This window comes from Suncus etruscus, chromosome 10 (assembly GCF_024139225.1).
Source record: "Suncus etruscus isolate mSunEtr1 chromosome 10, mSunEtr1.pri.cur, whole genome shotgun sequence".
In the NCBI taxonomy this organism is placed as follows: domain Eukaryota; kingdom Metazoa; phylum Chordata; class Mammalia; order Eulipotyphla; family Soricidae; genus Suncus; species Suncus etruscus.
Window position 1 is genome coordinate 2,248,261 of NC_064857.1, and position 21,414 is coordinate 2,269,674.

The window sequence follows — 21,414 nt, forward strand, 5'->3', positions numbered from 1 at the left end:
TCCTTCCTTGGCTAGCGCTTGCAAGGCAGACACCTCCCCTCTAGCGCCATCTCGCTGGCTCCAAAAGAATCAGATTTAAGCTTACTATTTTTTTTTTGTTTTGTTTTTGTTTTTTTGGGTCACACCCAGCAGTGCTCAGGGTTTACTCCTGGCTCTAAGCTCAGAAATAGCTCCTGGCAGGCTCAGGGGACCATATGGGACGCTGGGATTTGAACCACTGACCTTCTGCATGAGAGGCAAACGCCTTACCTCTATGCTATCTCTCTGGCCACAGTGTCCATTTTTTAATGGACACATAAAAGACTAGCTAATATGTTAACTATCTCGTGAATACTTTGCAACATTATTGAAAAAAAAAGCCTAATGCTGCTTTTTGTATTATAATGTGACAAAAAACAGTGTCAAAGTATCAAATGAAATGACATTATACCATATTTACTTATAAAATATTTGGTCACAGTAAAGTTGAGACAATGAAAATGGAACTAGAAATAATATAAGGGCAATTATGGAGATCACAAGTACTTTGGTGTTGTGCAACAACTTTGTACATGAGTAGTTTAAACTTCGGCATAATTATAACCTATGCATTATAATTATTACCACATTATTATAATGTATAATAGTAGTAAATACAAAAGTATTCTAGAATGACATTATTAGATAAGATACATTTCTACCTATGTTCATTATAGCACTAGGTAAATATCCCAGATACATAAATAACCCAAGAGACCAATGACAGATAAATGAATGAAGTTGTTTGCACGTGTATGCAATGAAATACTGTGTAAGAAGGATGAAATCTTGCGTTTCTGCAGATTAATGGGACTTAATGACATTATGTCAACTGAAATAAGTCAGAGAGAGAAGAAAAATGCTGAATTAAATTATTCTGTGGTAGATAGAGAAACTACAAGGGAATAGATGATGAATAACTTTTTACTTTTGATCACAGAACTGATATTACAAAGCAGTGGGCAGGGATGGAGTGGAGACTAGACGTGATGTAAAGAAAGTGATAGAGTCTTGGAAAATTTTGTGGTAGGAATTATATATAACCATGAATGTAAATAGAAAAGTTAACATTATTATAAACTATATAATCTAAATTATGATTAATATTAAAAAATTCTAGAATAAGAGCACTTATATTAGTACCGGTAACAATGTTGCGAACTGAAAAATCTGAAGAGAACTTTGATTTTTTGAAGGAAATGGCAAAAATGGAAAATAACCAGATTTCTTTGCACAATTTTGTCTTACAAAGAAAGGCCTATCTCCCTAGGACATCTCATTGTGCATTGCTTTGAGGGCCACAGGTCCTGAATGCTGCACAAACTCCAGTCATCTGTTGTGCTGGGTCCAGTAAGCTTTAAATCCGTGCTGGGTTCCTGTGCGTTGGTACTGCTTGAATTCACAGAAACCTGGCTAGCTGATTCAAAACTGCCTGTTGCTTAGGAACCACTTGTCCCTGTGATATATGGTGTCCTCTTACGGGGTTTATTTGTTGAACAAATAATGGCTTTAGAGTCACTATGTCATCAGGAAGGACAATAGGAAATTGTAGCAAAGTAGTAGTCAGGGACTGACTCAATCCCTTAATTTCCTTTGAACCTGGGCATAGATTCTCCATGATTTTGCCCCAAGCATATAGAGAAAATTTAAAATTATCCCATCGAAATGTCCAGCACAAAACATCCCTGCCTTCTTAGGACTTCCCTATGTCAGAGACTGCTGGTCTGACCGCAAGAATATTATTCTAAGGGGCAAAGTACAGGATGTATGCTGGGAACAGGGGTGCAGGGAGGACAACACTGGTGGTGGGAATAGCCCCGATTCACTGCCACTATGTACCTTAAATATAACCATGATAGACTTGTAATTCATATTGGTCTCAATAAAAATTATATATAAAAAGAATGCTATTTTAATGGGACACATGCAGGAACTACTGCTTTTTTCTCTTTGCCCCTTTCATTTTTATTTTATTAAAATATTTAAATTCAATCACCATGAGATGCAGATTAAAAAATTTGTTGATTGCAGTGTTTCAGTCATACAATGTTCCAACACGCATACATATCTTCACTAGTGTTTATTTCCAGCCACCATTTTCCTGTTTCCCTTCTGTTCCGAGAACCCATCCCCTGCCATTTTCTTCTCTCTTCTTTTTTTTTTTAAATTCCCATTTTCACTTTTAGGCACCAGAACTACTATTTTTGACTTCTGTCTTGTTGGATGGAAAATAGCAATGATCAACAAAGAGGCTGTTGTTTTGCCTTCATAACTCAGGAGAAATGTGAAATTTTTAACAGTGACTAGGGATGTTAACATTTTAAATAATAGTGAAAAAAAACATTTATTAGAGATAAGCGTTCGGAGTTTTCCTTTCAAAATGCATTTTCTCATGGTTCCAAAAGAATTCAAAATATAATTTTATTAAAATTACATTAAATCTACATATTAACAAATAGATATCTTCACAGTACTTAGTATGAGTTTGTCTTCAACAAAGGAACCATCAAGAATCAGACTTGAAACAGTTTCCCCCATTTCTATGGCCCTGACACTTGAGCTTTTGACTAATTCAAAACATTTAATGGAAAGAAATCATAAAATATATTGTTTGGGTGTTCTAATGCATAAATAAATCAGAAGAACTGATTTAAAACTAGGAATAATCTGTTAGTACTTAAAATGTTTTCCAGGCCTCTTTGATGTTATTTTCAACAAAGGAAATACATGTATTTTTCAAAGTCATGAGATAAGGCACCTTTCACTTGCTCTTGATAATGGCTCTGTCACTGGAATGGTATGTAATATTTTTAATTTTAATTTTTGTTATATGTACATGTATATATCATAGTATTGCATTTATGAGTACTATAGTCTTACCAGGGTACTTTACTTATTATTTATTTTTACTTTTTTTTTTGTAGTGCCAATACACTTTTATTTATTACACAGTCTCTGTTGTTGGTATCATGTTTCTGTATTAAAGATCCTGGAATCTGCATATCCTACATTGAAGTCAGGAAGTCAGGATGTGGAGTGTCCTCTCGCTTCACCTCACCATTAAAGGGCAATGCAGGAAGCCCTGTCCTGTAAGCAGGTCGTGGTCGTTGTCAAGTCTTCTTAGTGTTAAGGGAAGTCTCTTTTGAGCAGGTCGATGTCAGAGCAGCGGTAGGGTCTTCCCTGGTAGAGGCTTGCTTCCAGGTGTTGTTATAAAAAACCTCGGATATTTCGTAGATAGCTTCCCTGGTTCAGGGGTGAATGGAGAATGCCCATTCTTCTGAGGCCTTTTCTGGCCGCCTGGGCTTGCACCCAGAGAAGGCCTGAAGGCCGGGGCAGAAGAGGGAACAGCTGGGGAGGCCTATCAAGGCTAAGCTAGATAGAAGGCCTTTGACATGGGGTCTCCCCACACCCCATGCTGGCTAGAGCTAGCCTCCAGATCAAGAAAGGATTCAGTAGAGACTTATTTTTACTTTTTAATCATCTTTATCACTACATTTTAAAATGATGGTGCATAAGTGATCGTAAATTTTGTTGTTATTTCGGGACCAAATTTGTCAAAGGCTCCTTCATATTATTAGGAGGAAAAACTAAAATTTCACCTAATTATAATTTGTATTTCTTTCTCAGTTTAAAAGTTCTTTTCAGGTTGGTTGAAGATTTCATCTTACTATTAAGAGACTCATCTAGTTACACAAATTTTTTTTACCTAGTATCTCACACTTTGGTGATACAGTCTACACTGGTTGCTTCTGATGGAGTCACTAAACATCATGGGTTTGAGAGTAAAGAGCCTTGTTGTTTATCTGCTGCTTTTACTCAAAGGAGCTTTGTTAAGATTGGCGACCTTCTGTCATTGCCCAAGTCATTCAAGAGATTCCAAGGAGCCCATTCCTTTTTAGAAGTTTTAAAAATTAATTACTTTACTTAAACACTGGTTACAAAGTTGTTCATGATTGAGTTTCAGTCATACAACATACACTCTCCTTCACCAGTTTCTCTCCCCCCCTTGACTGCCTCTGGGGCAAACAATTTACTTCTCTCTTTTCCTTTTCCCTTTAATAGGCCTCTGGGGCAAACAATTTACTTCTCTCTTTTCCTTTTCCCTTTAATAGGCACAGTGGTTTGCACTATTGTTACCATGCATGTCACTTTATTTCCTTTCAGCACCCAGTTCTTGTTCAGAAAGATCTGTTCCAATTATCGATGTCATGTGGACCCTTCTCTGCTCTAACTACAATGCTTCATTTTGTACCAAGCTTCCTACCAAGAACTGGTCCTCCTGACCATCATTTCTATTGTCTCTTGATATTATTTCAGTACTATATTTGAATTTCTTATATCCCGCAAATGAGTGAGGTCATTCTGTCTATTCTTCTCCCCATGACTCATTTCACTCAGCTTAATACTTTCCATATTTATTCATGCATAAGCAAATTTCATGACTTCATTTTCCTTAACTGCTGCAAAGTATTCCATTGTGTGGATGCAACAGTTTTTAAGGTTCCCTTTCTTTTTAGACCCAAACTCCTTCCTGGTGCATTGAAGAAACATGGGATAAGACTTTCCACAGTACCTGGTCTCCAAAATGTGTTTATGCTTTTGAAAGCAAAATTAGTAATATCTATAAAGAAATGTTAATCTTTAGTCTCAAATAATCTTGGGTTGGGAAGACTTGATTGAAACAAAAAATGAAGAGTGGTTAAATACACATTACTAATGCATTAAATTATCCTGTCAATGGAGAAAATTCTTCCCAGAATTCCAAGAAAAGGAATTCCAAGGAAAAGAGAATGAGTTTGGAGCAAAATACTGGAAATCAATTTGTGAATCAAGGCAATGAAATTCAAGGCAGTAGTGTATAGGTTGAACAAAAGTTCTCCAAAGTGGAATAGAAGATATCTATAGAGTGGGGTAGAAATGCAGAAAATGTAAAAAAAAAAAACCATTTTGATTGAATTATTATCTATTGAGATGGCTAAAGAGATGAGGCAGCAGGTAAGGCATTTGCCTTACAGACATCTGACTCATATTTGATTTCCAACACCCCATGTAGTCCCCTGAGCAAAGAGCCAGGAGAAAGCCCTGAGTCCAATTGAGTGCAGCCCAAAACCAAATAGAAAGCTAGACTTTCTATCTCTATTTCAGATGAGATGGGAACCTTCAGGGTATTCAGGTAGTTGCGAACTCCATTGCTAACCCAGATGTTTCTCCCTGCTCTTCTTACAGGCTAGTGGTGGGCCTTCAACGGAGCTGCGGGTACTTTACCAGCCCAATCGCTGTGCACTCCTGGAGTCAGCACTGGATCCTGGCCAGACAGTCATTTTTGATCGCCTGGGCAAAATGGCTGATGGATCCTCAGTAGGTTATGCAGACCTCTCGAAAGAATTTGTGGTTTTTGTCAAGGTAAAAAGAACAGTTGTTGAAGTTTATTTTTTTAATTTTATTTATTGGTTTTATTTTATTAATGCATCATTTTTATTTTTATAACTATAGGTTAAAAAGCATCCAATATTTGACTTTTTCCAAATTCTGACTTTGCTTTGAATAATTCACTAAAACTCTTTTCATTTTATTATATGACAAAATATTTTTTAAATGTTAGAATTTATTTATTTACTTTACTTAACTTATTTTGGGACCGAACCCAGCAATGTTCAGGAGTTACTCCTGGTTCTGTACTAAGGAATCCTTCTGGCAGTGTTCAGGAGATCATATAAGGTACTGGGATTGGACCCCAGTCAGCTGGAAGCTGGGAAAGTGTCTTATCTGACTACTATCTCTCAAGACCCCCACATTTTAATCTTTTAAGAATATCTGAATAGTTATCCATTGTATAAAATATGCTACCCAGCTATCTACTAATAGTCACTTCAGTGGCTTCAACATTTTAACTGCTGTAAATAATGTAGCAATAACGTTACAACATGTACAATAACATTCTGTGTTAATATTTTGTGTTCCTTGGATAGATATCCAGAAGCAGATTTGATATATCATCATTAGATTCTTGAGGGAGTTCCTTTCTATTTTTTAAAATGGTTGTACTAATTTATGTTTTCTCTATTAGACTTATTTCTGCCACTCTCTATCCTCTATTCCTTATTTCTCTGTTAGATGTAGGTTATTCACAGGGGTGAAGTGATATCTCATTGTGAATTAGCCTGTTTTTTCTTTGATGATTAATAATGATGAGTGTATTTTCATATGTTGTTAGAAATTTGTATGTCCTTCTTTGAAATTGTCTATTCAAATTTCTACCAAGGATTTTTTTTGTCTTTGTCTTTTTGTTTGTTTTTACATCCCCAGTGGGGTTTAGAGCTTACTGCTCGCTCTGACTCTATAATCCTTCTAGGGGGCTCAGGGAACAAACCAAGCTTACCATGTGCAAGGCAAGAACTTTCCCCACGATGCTATCATTCTGTCTCCCACATATGCATATATTTTGCCAATGTATATTAAATGTTAATGAACTTTTAGAGCACAATATTTTTATTACTTTATTTAAACACCATGGTAACAAGATTGTTCATGATTGAATTTCAGTCAATGTATACCTCCCTTCACCAGTGCACTTTTCTGTCACCAATATTTTTTATTCTTTTTCTTTTTTGGATTTTTTGGGTCACACCTGTGACGTTCAGGGGTTACTCCTGGCTCTGTGCTTAGAAATCACTCCTGGCTTGGGGGACATATGGGATGCCAAACATCGAAACTAGGTCCGTCCTGGGTCAGCCATGTGCAAGGCAAATGCCCTACCACTGTGCCATCACTCTAGCCCCATCACCAATATATATCTATTGTTTTAATTAATAATTTTTATTTTGACCAAAGTAGATTACAAATCATTCACAGAAGTATTTCAGGTACATAGTGACATTGAATCAGGGGCATTCCCACCACCAATGTTGTCCTCCCTCCACCCCTTTTCCCAGCATGCATCCCATATTGCCCCTTCTTTGCCACCCCAGGCTGCTAATATAAGTGATCCCCTCTGTGTCTAGCCTGTTGTAGATTGGGTATCGATTCTGTTGTAGTTGGCTTTGGATTTGGTGTTCAAGTCTGATCATTTTTTATTTCTACTCCATGTTCATGCGATTCACCAATATTTTTATTTTGAGTTTTATCTGTGTTAAAGTTATTTGTTTAAAGTGATAGTCAATTTTTTTCATAGAAATGTGACATTTTTTAGCATCCAGTGCTAACTATTACTCTTGAAAAATAACAATTTATATAAGTATGATGAACCAACAATAGTATTTATTTTAGTTTATATTTATATAACAAGTAAATGATCTTTTTTTTTAAAGTTTATAACATTTAAACTTCTGTAGGATCCTGCTCACTGGAACATATGTATGAAAACGAATTCTATGACTACTGTTTTTCTTTAGCAAAACATCAACTTTATACTTACTGCCTTTCTATTTTGTTGTTACTTTGAAGGGTATATTTCTCAACAGTGCTGTGGTGCTATTGGCGACCAACCTATGCCAGGCTCTGTGTCTTCAGTCTGATGGGAGCTGCACTGGAGTGGGAAATCAATCTGAAAAATCATACTGGAAAGTGCATAAAGTCAGCTCTGGAATTTGTATGTTTGAAAGTGTGAAACATGTGCGAATGTACCTGAGGATTAAGGATGGCCAGTGTGATGGAACAGTAAGCATCTGCTCATGTTTTTCTCAACAAGGTTTAAGATATTTGCTAGTAATAAATATAAGAGAAATTTTCTGAGTATTTTCTAACATAAGAAGATTATGAAAATTGGATATTATATAAGGATCCTCCTTACTGGGGTTTTTACTTATATAGATTGTGGCAGCTGCATAGAGAATAGATTAGACAAATATTCAGACTTTTTGATACTATTTCTGAGACATAAGGTGCACAAAAATCACCTGGGGCTTTGTTAATAAAGACTAACTCACATAGACAAAAGTGGAACTGGCATGTACGCATTTCTGTTTTCTGCTGTTTGTGTACAGGTCCCTAAATCACACATAGCAAATGAACAATTTTGTCAAAGTGCGTAAAACAGCTCCTCATCCTGTAATGGGATGTCGAGGAAGCATGGAGATAATCCAGCAGAAAGTATTAACTCACATGCAAATAAGGAACACTTCTATTTACTCACTCAATGAATCCTTTTCCAGGGGGCTTTCAAGTAATTTTTTTCTTATAAAGGGGAAAATAGATCAAATAAATTTGGAAACCTTTGCTCTAGAAAGTCTCAGCTCAATATTATTTCCTCAATAACAGTGCTTCTATTGATGCCAGAATTTTCACCCTTAACTTTGACTAAGAAAGTCATTTAGGGAGATGTGAATCAAAACAACCATGAGATATCGTCTCTCACTACAGAGACTGGCACATATCACAAAAATAAATAAGAACAACCAGTACTGCTGATGATATGGGGAGAAAGCAACTCTCATTCACTGCTGGTGAGAATGTTGACTGATCCAGCCTTTTTTTTTTTTTTTGGAAATAATATGGGTATTCCTCAGAAGAACTAGAAATTGAGCTCCCATCTGATTGAGCCATAACACTTATAGAATATACCCTAGTAATCCAAAAACACCATGCAGAAACCCCTCTTCATTCCTATGTTCATTGCACAACTATTTACATTTGCCAGATTCTGGAAACAACCCAAGTGCCCAAAAACAGATGAGTGGCAAAAGGAATTGTGGTACATCTACACAATGGAATAATGCAGTTGTTAGGAAAAAATAAAGTCATGAAATTTGCTTATATATGGATTAATATGGAGACCATTATGCTGAGTGAAATGAGTCAGAGGAAGAGGAATAGGCATAGAAGAATCTCAATCATTCGTGAGATATAAGAAAAATATGATAACATTTCAATAATATCTAGAGACAATAGAGAGAAGGGTCAGGAGGACCAGTCATTGGTAGGAAGTTTGCCACAAACAGTGAAACAGTGCAACTCGGGTATAAAGGGGAGTACTAAGAAAATGATAATTCGGGGCCGGGCGGTGGCGCTAAAGGTAAGGTGCCTGCCTTGCCTACGCTAGCCTCGGACGGACCGCGGTTCGATCCCCCGGCGTCCCATATGGTCCCCCCAAGCCAGGAGCAACTTCTGAGCACATAGCCAGGAGTAACCCCTGAGCGTTACTGGGTGTGGCCCAAAAACCAAAAAAAAAAAAAAAAAAAGAAAATGATAATTGGAACCGATCACTCTGGACAAAAATTGGGTGCTTAAAGGTTATAAAGTGATAAGCATGGTACCCCTTCATTAATATAATATTGTAAAACACAGTGTCTAAAAGAGAGAGACAGAGAAAGAGTGGGGCAGACAAAAGGAGAGAGAGAAGAGGCAGATGGGACTGTTGAAGAGTGGTGTACATTTTATGGTTGAAACTCAACCATGAACAATTTTGTAACAATGGTGTTCAAATAAAGTAATTAAATAAAAGAAAGATAGTATAATAGCTGCCTTTTGCTCCTGAGGAACTTGTGATCTAGAAGAGGAAAAGAAAATTTAATTAAATTATCATATGAAAGTTTATTAAAAGAAGTTAAGTGGGTCAAATTCTTGCACAGAATTTAAGTGGAGCAACTTCTAGTACAGCAGGTAGGCACTTGCCTTGTACACAGAAGATTTGGGGTATATTGTCCAGAAATGCATGTAGTTCTCTGAACTTGACCAAATGTAATCCCTGAGCACTAGCAAGTAGAACTCAAAAAACAAACAAACAAAACAACAACAAAATCACAAAAGATTAGCAAAATTTATATAAAATGAGAATTTGCATATCAAGTTCTCTGTTAAGATAAAAAGGATTAGGGAAGGATTTTCAGTTGTGAAGTCATGGTTATTTCTAGATATCTTTAATGTAAAATGACATTATTTTCTGAGGTCCTTTTGTCATATAATTCTGTGGTTATGATGAACTGGTAATAACATTAGTTAATAAATTCAACCTTTATATAGAAGATGGATCAGTTTATGGAGAACAAAAGCTGGTTACAATAGTTATTATATTAGTACTATAATAAAACACAATTTGATTAAATATCCCACAGCGTGCTAAAGTACATTAGTAATGGTTAAAGCATATTCTAGAATACTTAGTTCAATTGATTAATTTTTAAAAGAAAAATAATAGTTATATATGTTTATTTCTACCTAATTCAAAGGTTTTTCCTTACATATTAATAACTCGGGATTTCTCTTATCCTCTCTTCTATTTTTTTATTCTTTAATGATCTATGGCTGCATTTTTTAAGTGTTAGAAACAGTACATAAACTCTCCTTCAGACTCACATTGGTATCTACAGCATTGTAATTGATTTGCTTTGTTCCCGGTCTTTCCTACCTGGTAATATCTCAAAGTTATGAAGTTGATGGTGTCTTTTGAACATTTTGTAAATACCTTGAAACTTGAAATACCTTCCAAGACTTTAGCTGAACTTTGGTCAGAAGAGGAGAGAAACATGATGCTGTTATTTTCCCTTAGAAAGCAGAAAAGTCTTATATAATTGATTGGATCTATTGTGAGTTTCTTTCGTAGAACTACTAAAAGGATATTCAAGAATTTCCAGAAGACAGTAAGACCAATCTCTCACTTAACTGACTAAAATTCTCCCAACAATTCCCTGGTTACAAGCTAAAGCCCGGACTCTCAATTAATAAACAAATAATTTTTATTGTGTTCACTTCTCTATGCTCATTCATTTATCATGTTGTCTGTTGTCTCTCAGTTCTAATTTATGCTCATATTTCCTAACCACTATTCTCATTTGACTTTAGCAACTTTCTAATTAGTTCAGCTTCTTCTCCGATAAACTCTCTGATTCTTTTGGGTTCAGAGTCTTCTTTCTTTCTAAATATGAGAGACCCTCTCGGTCTTACATATCATATATATATATATATATATATATATATATATATAAATATATATATATATAATATATATATATTTGATTTTGGGCCACACCCCGTGACACTAGGAGTTACTCCTGGCTATGTGCTCAGAAATCGCTCCTGGGTTGGGGGACCATGTGTGACACTAAGGGATTGAACTTTGGTCAGCACTGGGGTAGCCGCGTGCAAGGCAAGAGCCCTACTGCTGCACCATTGCTCCAGCCCCTATATATTGTATTATTGTTTGTATATGTGAGGCATTCTTTATGTGGCCATAAAAATATCAAAACCAAGAGTGTTATTACAATCATTATAGAAGATAGTAGTTTGTTAACTTATTAATTGAAGGAGAAAGAGAAAGATAGAGCAGAGAGATAGATAGACCAATAAATTGATTATTGTCAACAAGAAGGCCACATTGAGAGCAGCTGATTGTCCTTTACAAGTAATGTAATAGTTTCAACTTGAAAGATTAATTTATTTTCATAGACATTATTTTATAAAAAAAGAATCAGTGCAACAAAGTGTAAAAATTGTATATTTTAAGTGTTTTTTAAAAAGAGATACTATTGATCATATGAGACTATATAGTTTGCTCCTGATACTTAATTCTAGAATTGTTAGTTTGAATAATTTTCATAATCTTTATTTACTGGTGAAAATTTTTCTAGAAAAGGTGAGCTGGGTTTTTATTTAAATGTAAATACAATGATAAAAAGTATCTTTTTTTCTAAATTTTAAAATATTTTTCTAAAGGATTATTTTTTTTGTTTGTTTTTTGGGGCACACCCAGTGATGCTCAGGGGTTACTCCTGGCTAAACACTCAGAAATCGCTCCTGGCATAGGGACCATATAGGACTTATGCAAGGCAAAGGCTCTCTGCTGTTTTATTGCTCTGGCCCCTCTAAAGGAATTTTTCACATTTAATAGTTTCTATTTATCTACACAGCTGGAGATCTTTGAAATTAAATACAGCATGCTTTGTGCTCTCCTATCTGCACTGCTCTTTCATCAGAATCCTTCATTTAAGGCTCATAATGTTATCATAGCCAATCAAAAAGTCTCTCTCTAAAACAAGGTTAAAAATGCAATTTATGATAATTGTTCTCTATTTGTAGGGGGGATTTGTAAACAATGCAAAAGTATAATTTCAAGAACTTACTGGCTTTACATTCTGTCCTATTTTCACTTGCACCAATTAACTTGTGTTGTATTTATTGTAGGGTACAGGAGAGCCTGAGTGCCATTTTAAAATTAAGAAGAACTTGGAAGATGCATCTATATGTCTGGAATCTGTGATGAGCCCAGGATTGTTTGTTGGACTTCAATCAGATGGAAAGGCAAAACCCGTTATTTATACTAAGGATGGGAACATTTTCTTTTATCCTCAAATAATCAAATGTATGTCTTTGGCAATATTTTATTTTTGTTTTCTTTTGTGAATGTTTTCATGCAGTGTCTGATAATTTCATTGCACTTTTAGTAGGTCAATAAATTTGCTGTCAATAATTTTTTGCTACTATATTTTTGAGGCAATCGAAAGGGGAAAGAGAACCTAAATGATACTACTTCCCTCTAATTCTCAGATATTTAATAATAGGTATAATGTTATTTCTGCAATTAGTTTCTTTTATAGTCTTAGAAATTGTGTGTATTCATTATTGTGCATGAGCATGATTCTGTGTGTATAAATTTCTTCTTTGTAGGTATTAATATATGTATTTTATTAATTTATGTTATTTTCATTTATATGGAGAGGATATGAGGCTGAAACTCTATTTCATGCCTTTACTTCCTTGCTGCCCACCCAACTTTTACTGAGGCATAGAATTTTACAAAATTGTTAATGATACGATAAAACTTTATGATACAGTGTTCAAATAGCACACCCTCCACCAGAGAGGGTAAGAACTTCTTTCTAAACATAAGATTTCCCCATTTTAGTGTGCTTATGTAAAAAAAAATCAAATCAAGACAAAACAAAAAATTAATGCTATATTATATTACTGGTGCATTTGGGGTTAAAAATAACAAGCTAGACAGTCACTATGTCCTGGTTTTGATCTGAGTTCGTACACCAAGCAAGACTCTTTTTTTTGGGGGGGGCACACCCGTTTGATGCTCAGGTGTTACTCTTGGCTAAGCGCTCAGAAATCGCTCCTGGCATGGGGGGACCATATGGGACGCCGGGGATCGAACTGTGGTCCTTCCTTGGCTAGCGCTTGCAAGGCAGACACCTTACCTCTAGCGTCACCTCACCGGCCTCCAAGACTCTTTTTTTTTTTTTAAATAGAATTTCCTACTAAGCAGATCAAAAAATAAAGGGGAGGTATGAGGGAGGCTACCTCTACATTGGATTAAACACAAAGAGTTATATAACTGTTAAGGAAATGTATCTACTGACACATACAAAGAAAATATAAATATCTCCTTTAAGTCTTTTGCAATAGTCAGAGGAGGGATAAAATCCAGGGCCTGTTTTCATCCTTCATTGTGGTCTTGTGGAGTCTAAGAAATGGTTTGTAGCAGTCAGGGATCAGGTAGTTTTCTCGAGCTGGGGGTCCCTCTGGAGCTGACTCCAGTAGCAAGCAACACGAGGACTCTATTTCAATAACTTAAGCTTAGAATATAGTTTTCTTGCACATAAAATTAATGAGATTATTATGTTCTTAAATGACCCCACAATTCAATTTACTGTGTAATTTTTACCAGATAAAATTAATATATTTTAATAATATCATTAATATCATTATTAATATTATTTTATTAATATATTTTCAGTTAATGGCAATTTACATTTTCTCATTTAATAAAATGAATTAAATATGTTTGATGATTATGTTATTTATCTTCTTTATTGTTCTATACACTGAATATAAATTGTACTCTAAAGAATATAACACATATATAATATTCTACACAAGAGCATTAAAAGTAAGACTAAAGAGCTTGATTTACCTTGATGCTATATCTGATCCTTTTTGTGTGCTATATGTATCTTAATTTTCAGCCTTTATTTTTTACCATAATTAAAATTCTGCCATTGTTGGAAGAGTATACCATATATTCTTCTACCCACTGTTTTCATCAGGCTGGCACAGAATTGAAGTTCTGTATGCCAACTTTTCCTGAATCTCTGAAGGCACACTGATGATTTGAGAGAAAGCAGAAAGATACAGGGTGGAGAAGAAGAAAAGATATTAAGAAATAATTGGTCATAGAATTCAGGCTGGAAGAACACAGGAAAGAGCACACAATATACAGCTATACTAACTATGCAAATAAAGAGGGAGGAAAGAAAAGATAAAAAGAAATAGATAATAATATTTAGAAAAAGTGATATGTAGAATAAACAATCTTAGCAAAGGAGATGTATAGAATAAAAATAATGTTTAATACATAAGAGAAAGTCCTGTTTGTTAACCTCAGGTGTTAGTACCAATAAAACCAGTAGAAATCAAACCATTTGCACTTTAGAAAGCAAGAGTTAGCTAAGTAAAATATAAACTCAAAAAACAATGCAAACACTTTTAATACTAAAATTAATAAATCATCTCTGTAAGAATAGATTTTTTCTCAAGTATGTTTCTGAAGAATTCTATATTTTAAAATTAAAGTGAGACACAGTACCAAGAAACTGAGGCAAACAGAGACCAGTAGTGAGGTCCTTTTTGTAGCACAGAAGAGCCATTTCACCCCAGGTCAGGGCATCCTGAGAATAGTGTGGCCAATCTACTTTGCCTCAGAACTGTACAATTCTTCCAGTCAATAAGGCACACCACTACACATATAAACACCACGCCACTTCAACAATCACAATGGAATACAACAGAGCACCAGCACACGTAATGAACGAAGATGGAAGTTATGAAGACCCAACTAGTGTGAACCACCTGTATAGCCTACCTCATAAGACCTTCAGAGAGAAAATATTGAGGATGTTCAAGGAACTCAAAGAAAACCTGAATGAATAGTATGTGAGTTGAAAACAAGAAAACTTTAAACAGAAATGATAGAACTGTAAAATTTGGTATGTGAAATAAAAAACTTACTAAAAGACCTCATCAGCAGAGTAACAGATAATGAAGAAAGAATCAGTAAGCTTGAATATGACCTACATGATACCCACAGGCAATAGCAGAAAATAGAAAAGAGTTAAAATAAATGAATAGAACTTTGGAATAAATTTAAAAGAAAGAACAAAAGAACTGTTATATCAGGAAGAAGGCTAAAAGACAGTGGAACGAATGCCTCACCAAGAATACTTTACCAGGCAGACTCTCATTCAGATTTGAAAGAATGACACACAGCTTCTTGGATAAACAAAAGCTCAGGAACTTTAAAGACTCAAAAATTAACCTTGAAAGAAAAGAAGGAATACCTGTAGGAAAGACAATCCCCACAAACACACCTACCTGGTACAAAAAGATTGCACACAATTTCATGACTGTACTCTCTTAAGGTCAATGGACTCAATCTACCAACCAATAGACATAGAGTAGAAAAATGTATCATAAAAATTAATATTCTGCTGTTTGAAATTGAATACAACATTTTAATGCCTGAAAAAAAAACAGATTTGAATATTCAGAGAAAATGCAGGCTCAAAATCAAAGGTTAGAAGACAATCCTTTGAGCAAAAAATTCCTTTAAAAGCTGGGTTGACATGATGAACCATAAAACAGATTTCAAGAGAACAAAAATTGTATGAAATAATTTTCAGACCATGATGCACAGAAAATAGAAGTGAATTATAAGCAGAAATGAAGAAATAACTTTAACACCTGGAAATTAAATTGCTCATTACTGAAAAACCAGAAGGTCAGTGAGGAAATAAAAAGGTTCCTAAAAATAGATGAGAATGAAGACACAAATTATGAGAATTTGTGGGACACACCAAAGCAGCATTAAGAGGAAATTCATATTTTTCAAGAATTTATTAGAAAGGAAAGGTCTATATAAATAACTTAATGCCACAGCTTAAGAAATTGGAAAATAATAAAAATAAAAGCCAAAAAAGGTTGAGGAAGAAAATAATAAAACTTAATGCAGAAATTAATAAAGTGGACCAAAGAAAAATTCAGAAGATCACAAAAGCAATAATTAGTTCTTTAAAAAATAAACAAGATTGCTAAATCATTAAAAAAACTCACAATTAAATTGAATCAGAAATGAAAGGGGATGTCAGAACACACACTACAGAAATTAAAAAGATAATTAGAGATTATTTTGAGAGTATTTATTTCATAAAACAAGAGAACCTGAAAAAATTTGATAAGTTTTTGGACTCCTTCCAAAGATGAAGTAAGATGATCTGAAATACCTAAACAGACCTATTACTATTGAGAAAATGGAAATGTTAAGCAAAAGGCTTACCAAAAACCAAAAGCTTATGCCCAGAGAAATTTACTATTAAATTCTTTCAAACCTTTCAAGAGGATCTACTGCCAATCCTTTTCAGGCTCTTCCAGGAAATTGAAAAAAGAGAAACACTTCCAAACAATTTCTATGAAGCTAGCATCATACTGATACCAAAATCAGGCAGAGACACTACAAAAAAGAGAATTACAGACCAATATTAGAAATATTAATACACATGCAAAGATCATCAAAATACTAACAAATAGAATCCAACAATTCACCAAAAAGGTCATACCCCATGGTTAAGTAGAATCAGTCAACACAATACAACATAATCATTGAAAAAAAACAGTAAAAATTATATGATCAGATTAATAGAGGCAGAGAAAGCATTTGACAAGGTCCAGCACCCACTCATAATAAAAGCTCTCACCAAGATGGGAATTGAAGGAAATTTCCTAAATATAATTAAAGTTACCACAAGACTATGGAAATATTATATTCAATGGTGAAACCTTTCCTCTAAGATCTGCTCAAGACAAGGTTGTCCAATCTTACCACTTTTATTCAATGTAGTATTGGAAGTACTTGTCATAGCAATCAAACAAGAGATATCAAGGGCATCCAGACAGGAAAGGCAGTAGTCACTGTTTGTAGAAGATATTACTGTATCTAAAAAGTCCTAAAAAATCTCAAATTAAAGTGAAACAAAAATCACTAAAAATATCTTGGTAAGATAAAATATTAAAATGGTTATTTCCAATCTGTAAAACTTTCAATAACCCCCTTTGCTTTGATATGATGTTAGAATTCAATATTATATGTAGGAATCATTAGATATCTTATTATTGTATGAGATTTCAGGAAAGAATATGCAATTATAGACAGGAAGGGGTAAGAATGTATCTCTTGTAATATCAGTAAAGAAAAGATATCAAGGGGATGGAGATAGGAAAGTAAGAAGTCAAGATCTCAACTGTTTGCAGATGACGTAGTACTCTATTTAGAAAATTCTAAAGACTGCCAAAAACCTTTGAGAAACAATTCATATTTAGCATGATTTAGTCGCTAAATTTTGCATTAATTTGTTGTTATGGCATAAAATGCTTACTATGTCTTCTGTAATTCCTGTATGTTACTTGTAAATATGTGGGGTCAAAATTATGGGTCCAATAAGAATCATATTAAATGCATCATAAATTAGAAATTTTTCCCTCTACATTTTGTCTACTTACCATTAGTAGGCACGTTTCTAGATATTTCTTCTCTCCCCTTTAACATTTTAAAGTGTTTTTATAGGAATAAATTCTCATTGTCTAAGCATTGCATGATAAATGACAAACAGTATTGAAAAATATTTGATAGAATTTGCTTTTAAAATCATCTTACTTTCTGTAATCATATCTTATGTTACTTGAAGGTCTATGAGACCTTCTAATTATAGGACAGTTCTTCAGATACTATACTATACTGTACTATCTAAACTATATATATTATATGTACTATGCTATACTATACTTTACTAGATTATACTGTACTATACAATATTATGCTATGCTTGATATAGTTTTGGCTCTCACTACAGATCTTTCTGCTTCTAATTCTTATTATTTAGACCTGTACCATCAGAAAAAGAATATTGGCATTAAAAATTTAACACTGTGATTTACCAAGTTTTTCATAATAATTAATAATTAATTTAAATAATAATAATTAATAATTAATTTCAGACATTAAATTCTCAAGCTTAAATTCCACCAACAATGTGACCTTCCCCTCACCAGTAACCCCAATTTCTTACCCACCACAATAGTTTGCCTCCTTGCAGCACAAACAAATTTACTTCATATTATTTGGTACCACACAAAGGTAAATGCAATGATCAAAAATTCTGTCAGCAATGGTCAAAATTGAAATAATTTTTGCATCTCTCCAGGGTGTTACTGAAGTCAGTTTCTAAGGAATTACTGGCCTGTGGTTGGTATTAGCTGAACTATCTGTGCTACAGTTTAGGCTCACTGAGCTTGGTAGAGTACAATCCCATTAGGAACAATCCTATTAGATTTCCTGTGATACTATTTGGGCTGACATGACTATAAAATGTTGACACTAATATAAAATTTGACGTCAAGCAGCTACACAGATCAGGATTTATATGTCTAAAACAAACTATCAGCCCAGCAGCCTATATTATATCATGTGTAATCAGAAATCTATAACTTTAAAAATGATAGCTTAAGTAATGGCTATAGTAGTGCTAAAGTTTAAGGTATTGATGAACCAAGTTATTATAGACTTCTACCACCAAAATATTCATAGCCCTCCTCCTTGTTCTTATATCATTCTGCTAAATTTGCTAAAATCTGATGATCATAGTAAATAAATTATTTCCTTTCAAAATGGCTGTAGTGTATCTAAAATTAAATTAAACCTTTTTAAATACTGCTCACAATACACTGTAAATCTGGAATCTAGCAAAGTTGGAGAATACGTTTTTTGTTTTTTTTTGTTTATTTTATTTTATTTTATTTTATTTTATAAAGAAAAAGATGCAAAGAAAGAGGACAATGTGAAGTTATAGTGGGAAGACGATCAACCATAAAGAGAATTCTCAGAAGAAATCCCCTTGCTAACACCTTAATTTTGAACTTTCAGGCAAAAACCATTAAGAAAAACAAAACAAAACACAAGCACAATTACTTTGTCTCTCAAGTCATCAGACTGTAGTAAATTACATTTCTTAGCAATCTAAAGCCACAAGATTTATGTAACTCCTTTAACATTCAAGGCATAGTATTTTTTATAGTTCCATGCATATGCATATTAGTTTAATTTAACCTCAAAATTTAAATGATAGACCTTGAGACTTCCTGATAAGAAGTTTAATATTAGTCTGCTTTTGACTTTTCTTTTTTAATTTATTTAAAGAAAGTACAGAATAACACAATTGATCATAATACATTTGTTTCAGAAAGAGCAAAAGCAAAGTTGTTATTTTCTTCTTCACTCTCTCTCTCTTTTTTTTTTTAATTTATTTAAACACCTTAATTACATACATGATTGTGTTTGGGTTTCAGTCATGTAAAGAACACCACCCATCACCAGTGCAACATTCCCATCACCAATGTCCCAAGTCTCCCTTCGCCCCACCTGACCCCCGCCTGTACTCTAGACAGGCTCTCCATTTTCCTCATACATTCTCATTATTAGGACAGTTCAAAATGTAGTTATTTCCCTAACTAAACTTATCACTCTTTGTGGTGAGCTTCCTGAGGTGAGCTGGAACTTTCAGCTCTTTTCTCTTTTGTGTCTGAAAATTATTATTACCAGGGTGTCTTTCATTTTTCTTAAAACCCATAGATGAGTGAGACCATTCTGCGTTTTTCTCTCTCTCTCTGACTTATTTCACTCAGCATAATAGATTCCATGTACATCCATGTATAGGAAAATTTCATGACTTCATCTCTCCTGACAGCTGCATAATATTCCATTGTGTATATGTACCACAGTTTCTTTAGCCATTCGTCTGTTGAAGGGCATCTTGGTTGTTTCCAGAGTCTTGCTATGGTAAATAGAGCTGCAATGAATATAGGTGTAAGGAAGGGGTTTTTGTATTGTATTTTTGTGTTCCTAGGGTATATTCCTAGGAGTGGTATAGCTGGATCGTATGGGAGCTCGATTTCCAGTTTTTGGAGGAATCTCCATATCGCTTTCCATAAAGGTAGAACTAGACAGCATTGCCACCAGCAGTGGATAAGAGTTCCTTTCTCTCCACATCCCCGCCAACACTGTTTATTCTCATTCTTTGTGATGTGTGCCATTCTCTGGGGTGTGAGGTGGTATCTCATCGTTGTTTTGATTTGCATCTCCCTGATGATTAGTGATGTGGAACATTTTTTCATGTGTCTTTTGGCCATGTGTATTTCTTCTTTGTCAAAGTGTCTGTTCATTTCTTCTCCCCATTTTTTGATGGGGTTAGATGTTTTTTTCTTGTAAAGTTCTGTCAGTGCCTTGTATATTTTGGAGATTAGCCCCTTATCTGATGGGTATTGGGTGAATAGTTTCTCCCACTCAGTGGGTGGCTCTTGTATCCTGGGCACTATTTCCTTTGAGGTGCAGAAGCTTCTCAGCTTAATATATTCCCATCTGTTAATCTCTGCTTTCACTTGCTTGGAGAGTGCAGTTTCCTCCTTGAAGATGCCTGTAATGTCCTGGAGTGTTTTGCCTATGTGCTGTTCTATATATCTTATGGTTTTGGGGCTGATATCGAGGTCTTTAATCCATTTGGATTTTACCTTTGTACATGATGTTAGCTGGGGGTCTAAGTTTAATTTTTTGCAAGTGGCTATCCAATTGTGCCAACACCACTTGTTGAAGAGGCTTTCCCTGCTCCATTTAGGATTTCCTGCTCCTTTATCAAAAATTAGGTGGTTGTATCTCTGGGGAACATTTTCTGAGTATTCAAGCCTATTCCACTGATCTGAGGACCTATCCTTATTCCAATACCATGCTGTTTTGATAACTGTTGCTTTGTAATACAGTTTAAAGTTGGGGAAAGTAATTCCTCCCATATTCTTTTTCCCAATGATTGCTTTAGCTATTCGAGGGTGTTTATTGTTCCAAATGAATTTCAAAAGTGTCTGATCCACTTCTTTGAAGAATGTCATGGGTATCTTTAGAGGGATGGCATTAAATCTGTATAATGCCTTGGGGAGTATTGACATTTTGATGATGTTAATCCTGCCAATCTATGAGCAGGGTATTCGTTTCCATTTCCGTGTGTCCTCTCTTATTTCTTGGAGCAGAGTTTTATAGTTTTCTTTGTATAGGTCCTTCACATATTTAGTCAAGTTGATTCCAAGATACTTGAGTTTGTGTGGCACTATTGTGAATGGGGTTGTTTTCTTAATGTCCATTTCATCCTTATTACTATTGGTATATAGAAAGGCCATTGATTTTTGTGTGTTAATTTTGTAGCCTGCCACCTTGCTATATGAGTCTATTGTTTCTAGAAGCTTTTTGATAGAGTCTTTAGGGTTTTCTAAGTAGAGTATCATGTCATCTGCAAACAGTGAGAGCTTGACTTCTTCCTTTCCTATCTGGATTCCCTTGATATCCTTTTCTTGCCTAATCGCTATAGCAAG

At 34.6% G+C, this 21,414-nt stretch overlaps 1 protein-coding gene across 1 annotated transcript in view; it reads left to right on the plus strand.

The window, feature by feature from the left end:
* RP1 (RP1 axonemal microtubule associated) overlaps positions 1-21,414 on the plus strand; it is a 249,468-nt gene that overhangs the window by 79,349 nt on the left and 148,705 nt on the right. The window contains exons 12-15 of the mRNA XM_049782407.1: positions 2,712-2,815; positions 5,245-5,421; positions 7,462-7,674; positions 12,133-12,310. Of these exons, the coding sequence (XP_049638364.1) occupies positions 2,712-2,815; positions 5,245-5,421; positions 7,462-7,674; positions 12,133-12,310 (672 nt within the window). The remainder of the gene's footprint in view (positions 1-2,711; positions 2,816-5,244; positions 5,422-7,461; positions 7,675-12,132; positions 12,311-21,414) is intronic.